The 4,654-nt window shown below is 55.3% G+C and overlaps 1 protein-coding gene across 1 annotated transcript; it reads right to left on the reverse strand.

Moving 5' to 3' along the window:
• Positions 1-2,130: 2,130 nt before the first annotated feature.
• Positions 2,131-3,300, reverse strand: DICSQDRAFT_108133 (uncharacterized protein). Its single transcript, XM_007367228.1, has 4 exons — positions 3,177-3,300; positions 2,874-3,117; positions 2,763-2,820; positions 2,131-2,713 (listed from the first exon to the last, which is right to left on the reverse strand). The coding sequence occupies exons 1-4, from the start codon at positions 3,240-3,242 to the stop codon at positions 2,425-2,427; spliced, it is 657 nt and encodes a 218-aa protein (XP_007367290.1). The 5' UTR covers positions 3,243-3,300; the 3' UTR covers positions 2,131-2,424.
• Positions 3,301-4,654: the final 1,354 nt, after the last annotated feature.

Raw genomic sequence — 4,654 nt, forward strand, 5'->3', positions numbered from 1 at the left:
TGTTGTCTTTTATAACCGCCTCCACCTTCGAAAGTGCCTCTGTCGTCAGGTAGTCGAGATGGTGAGTCGCCTCATCTAAGACAAGGAGGTGGGGAGATGATTCGAATGTCGCCAAAGCATACACGACTCGGACGCAAACCATCTGGCTCCCGCTAAGGGAGCGCAAGGGCTGGAGAGCATTGGCTCTGATCCTGTACTTGCCCAGGTGCGCACGACATGCTTGCTCCATGCACTCCAGATTCCTCTCCCTTATGAAGGAGAGAGCAGAGCAGAGATCTCAGCAGGGTACTGGTGGAGCTCGTTGACATGATACTGCGTGAAGTAGCCAATCTTTGCGGCAGGGTGTCAGGTGATCTTCCCTCTGGTGGGTGATAGCGCTCTATAGCTCTCCGATGAGGGCCTCTACGAACATCGTCTTCTCACTACGATTTGTCCTCATGCAAGGTGGTGTCAATGAATCAGCCGTGTCGCGAAAACCTCAATACCCCAGACTTGCGGGAGCGACCTTCAGGTAACCATGCATGGAAATCGAAGATATCATAAGAATAGACTTCTACGCTATGCGATATGATATATTATGTATGGACAGCCAATAGGCGGGGGGCGAGACGTAAATTACCGAGATGGAGTGATGGCACAGGTCTAGGTGTCTGGGCGCCAAGGGTGCTTCCCGAGAACGTCATGTGATCCCCGGAGTCCGCCAGACTCCGGCAGACTCGCCGGACTCAACAGTCTCGATATTTTGGTCGTGGTGTCTTGCCGCGTCCGCGTGTCATCGGCCAGAAAGGCGCAAATGTCCCGATGCGAGTGCGCCGTATTGATTGAGTTTGTATCTCTTCATATGAGCGCGGATATCTAACACTTTGGCGAGTACTTCTGGGCGCTCGGTAACTCAACACGAACCGCGTCCAGCGTAACCCCTGTTGACTTGTGCTGCCCTGGAAAACGATACGATCGGTTCATTCTCAATCCAGTTGAAGTGGCATCTAAATTGGCCTCGCCGCTGCGTGACCGAGTTGAAGTATCTGCGCCGGGAGCTTTCCTGGCATTCTCGGGCATCGTGATCCGCGCGTTGTCGTCCGTCACTTCATGCCCGCCCAGTGAAGGTCACGGCTGTAGAAACGTGTGCGGTTTCGGCGCCCGACCGAGGTCTTCTCACATCGCCCGCATAGCACCACCTGCAGCGCGGTGTTCTGATTACCTTCGCCTTCCATCGGTGCGGTTCGATCGGTTCAAGTTTGGAAACGGCGCAGAAGACAGGATATCTATCTTGCGCGCACAACCAACGTGGGAGGCGTTGGCGACGGTATACGTACGCGCTTACCGCAGCGTCAATATATTTTAGCGGTGTCGTACCTCTGTCTTCCGGCCAATTATGCAATTCGTTTGGCCCTCCAGCACGATGTGCAGTCGCGGAAGCGCTGTCAGCTTTTGAGCCAAGTGACATCTAGTATCAGTAGAACCCCTGAACAGCAGCAGTTCAGATTTCCATCTCAAATGTTGTAGATTTGGCGCACCTCCATCTAGATTTACACTCGCGCCCTTACCACAGATCAGACAGGGGCCGTAGTCGGGGTGCTAACCTAGAGCGGCGGCCCGCGAGATCACCCCTGAGGCCTGAGGCCTGGCTGCGGCTGGGCGGGGCTTGCGGCTGGGCGGTCTCGTCGCTGTGCGGGATTTGGACGTCATGAACCTACCACCTCGTTCAACAGTGCATCCGTTCATGGAACCGCGCTGGGTCGAAGATCTATCACAAATGCTCAACAGGCCCCAATCTGCCGCCGCTGCGGTCATTTAGGGCAATGCGAGTTCCCACTCACGCTCGGCTGCGGCCGAATTTACAAGTGCCGGGGAGGAGGCAACCATCACGAGGATGCATGCTCTTCAACCTCTTCGAGCTTCCACCGTCTCGGGTCATAGCATCCGTCCGCGGAAAGACCACGCTGTCGAAGAACAGCTTGACAGGGTTCTGTTGCCTCCATCTGCTTCCCTCGCTGTCTGCGCATCCTGAGGTAAATTTGCCACGAAAGTAACTCAATCGCCGCAGCTTATGTCTCTTGATGACATCCCCGCTGCCTTGACGCAAGTTGGACAGCGACGTGCATGCCATCGAGCCTGAACGGACTAGAACGTGTTAGAATCCACCTGTCGTTCATTCCCCCTCGTTGCCGACCGTACAACCAGACTACCAAGACAAGTACTAATCGCTCGAGAACATATCGTAAGAGTCACCAGCCGCAGTAACCAGGTATACGAATACGAGAAGCGATTACGACACCCCACGAACCCAACAACCGCAACCGTACCCACGGATGTCACTGAACACTGTCAATTTTGAGACGTATCGAAGGGATCGTTCGCGCCGGCACTGCGATCTATCTAGCACAAAGTGCAGAGAAAATGCGTGGCTCGAGGAATTCACCATCAGAGGAGGGCAACACCGAACACCGCCGCGAGCGCGGCGACGAAACCGCCGCTGACGCCGACCGCGGCGGCGGCGTTGCCTGTCGAGCTCGGGGACGAGCCGGAGCTAGTGCCGGAGGAGGAACCGCTGCCCGAAGAGGCGGGGGCAGTGGCAGAGGGGGCAGCGGAAGCGAAGGCACCAACACCAGAGAGAGCGGGGACCGGCTGGACGATGGAGGAAGCACCCGTGGCGAGCGCAATGAACGCAGAGCCGTCGTTTGTGGCAGGGGGAGCGGGAACGTTAATACCACTACAGCAGAGGTCAGCAGCCATCGGAGGTGCGATAGGTCGCGACTCACCCGACCATGCCGGCAATACAGTGAGTCTTGGTGGGTTGTGCGCAGTAGAACCAGATAGCTGCCCGAGGAAGGAATTAGGTGTGCTCGTGTATGCGCCAACAGCCGACTTACGCTTGGAGGCATCAGTGACCGTCAGGTTCCAGGTGGGAGCAGCAACGCCCGCAGCACCAGGGGTGTACCCCGAGTCGAAACCGTTCGCAAGAGGCTCGCAAGGCTTAGCAAAGGACGACTGTGCAACCGTGTGGTTGGTGCTCGGAGTGTCGAAGACGAAGGTGATAGTCGAGTTGGCGGTCGCGTTGACGAACTGAGGGCTGAAGAAAAGTCCGCTGCCAGTGCCGTTGTTACCGACATGAATCTACAGACGATGGTGATAGTCAGACCTGACATTATTGACAGCGAACGCACACCACTCACAGTTTGATCCTGGGCAAGAGCCACAACAGCGAAGGCAAGAGCAGAGATAGGGGCGGCGAAACGCATGATGAATGAAGACGTCAGGACAAGGTACAACGGCAAGCGTCGAAGGGTCTGGGGATCGAAGGAAGGGGAAGAAGGAATTGAACGAGGTGGGGAGTAAGTGACTGCCGGGGAAGGGGGAATTTTATATGAGAACTGCTGTGGACTGTGCGTATCCGTGCGCATCCGTGCGTGACCAGCACCTTGACAGTCGGACACAAGACCGAGCAGTGTGGCATTGACGCGCATTTGAAACGACGGTAACCTGTTGATGAAAGGGTGAGCATATTTGGTATCCAATGAGGGCTCAAGACGGCGTTTGAGAAGAAAGAAGACCCTGATTGAGATGGAATGGAGATCAGCGATGCGGGACACCCTATGCTCCCACGACATCGCAAGAATTTGGTAATCCAAGTACCTTAGAATCCTCGGAGTGGGATATACCTGCACTCACCACAGCGAACTGGTTACCCGTCTAAAGGGTACAATAAGAAGCATCAACGGTGTACGTAATTGCCGTACAGACCGCGGAGAAGCGGGTTTCAAGTTCGGCGCATACTAGTGCCAGCGGTCGCGCTCCGTCGTCTTGTGAAGTGTATGCGTGCTAAGCAATACCGTCGATTAGCTGCATGCCCGGTTGCGGGACGGTATGCGCATGGACGACCATCGTGACTCCTTCACGTTTGGTGGATGGATTGCACCGCAGCTCCTTGCGTTGCCAGGACAGGTCATGGTTGCAAAGTTTGAGGGCTCTTGTAGTGCGACTTGCTACGTTTTTGAGTGCTTGCATCCGGGCTCCGATTTTACGCCTGGTGGACAGGGGCAAACCCGTGCGTATTGTCGAGTGGAACAGGTGCAGTGTACAAGTGCGACGGTGCGAGTCGGCGTGTTCCGAGTCTCTGGAACCGTGGGATTCCCACGGCCACCACGCCGTTCCTTGACGGTCATGCCCAGTGAAAACCCCGCCTATTGCGGACGATTGCTGGCTAATCTCATCTGTTGCCGTCTTTTCGGATCGATTTGTATGACAGATCGGCGTCTAAAGTGGTCGATTTCATATATCGATCGGCTCTGTTTGTATATAGATAGGCTGCTTTTATACATACAATGACCCGTTCGACGTCGATCGACGCCGTCCGAAGTGGGCTATGCATATAACGCGTTCGCTGTGTCTATACATGCATATACCTCGGACTAACTCAGTGTACCGACTATCGAGGTCTTTCAAGCAACGCTACCGGACGCCCGCGTCACTGCATGCAGAGTACAGGCACGTCCCCTGGCCCTGTCCGGTGACCTCCTGGTACGCTCAGTTGTTCCGCCTGTTTCTCCTGACGCGTAGATATGTTACGAAGACTGCACACCGCGCTGTCGGTAGCCTAGATAAGAATACATTTCGTTGAGACATATAACATGGCTTGCACGCACATTTTGAA

This window comes from Dichomitus squalens (genome assembly GCF_000275845.1).
Source record: "Dichomitus squalens LYAD-421 SS1 unplaced genomic scaffold DICSQscaffold_23, whole genome shotgun sequence".
Classification (NCBI taxonomy): Eukaryota; Fungi; Basidiomycota; class Agaricomycetes; order Polyporales; family Polyporaceae; genus Dichomitus; species Dichomitus squalens.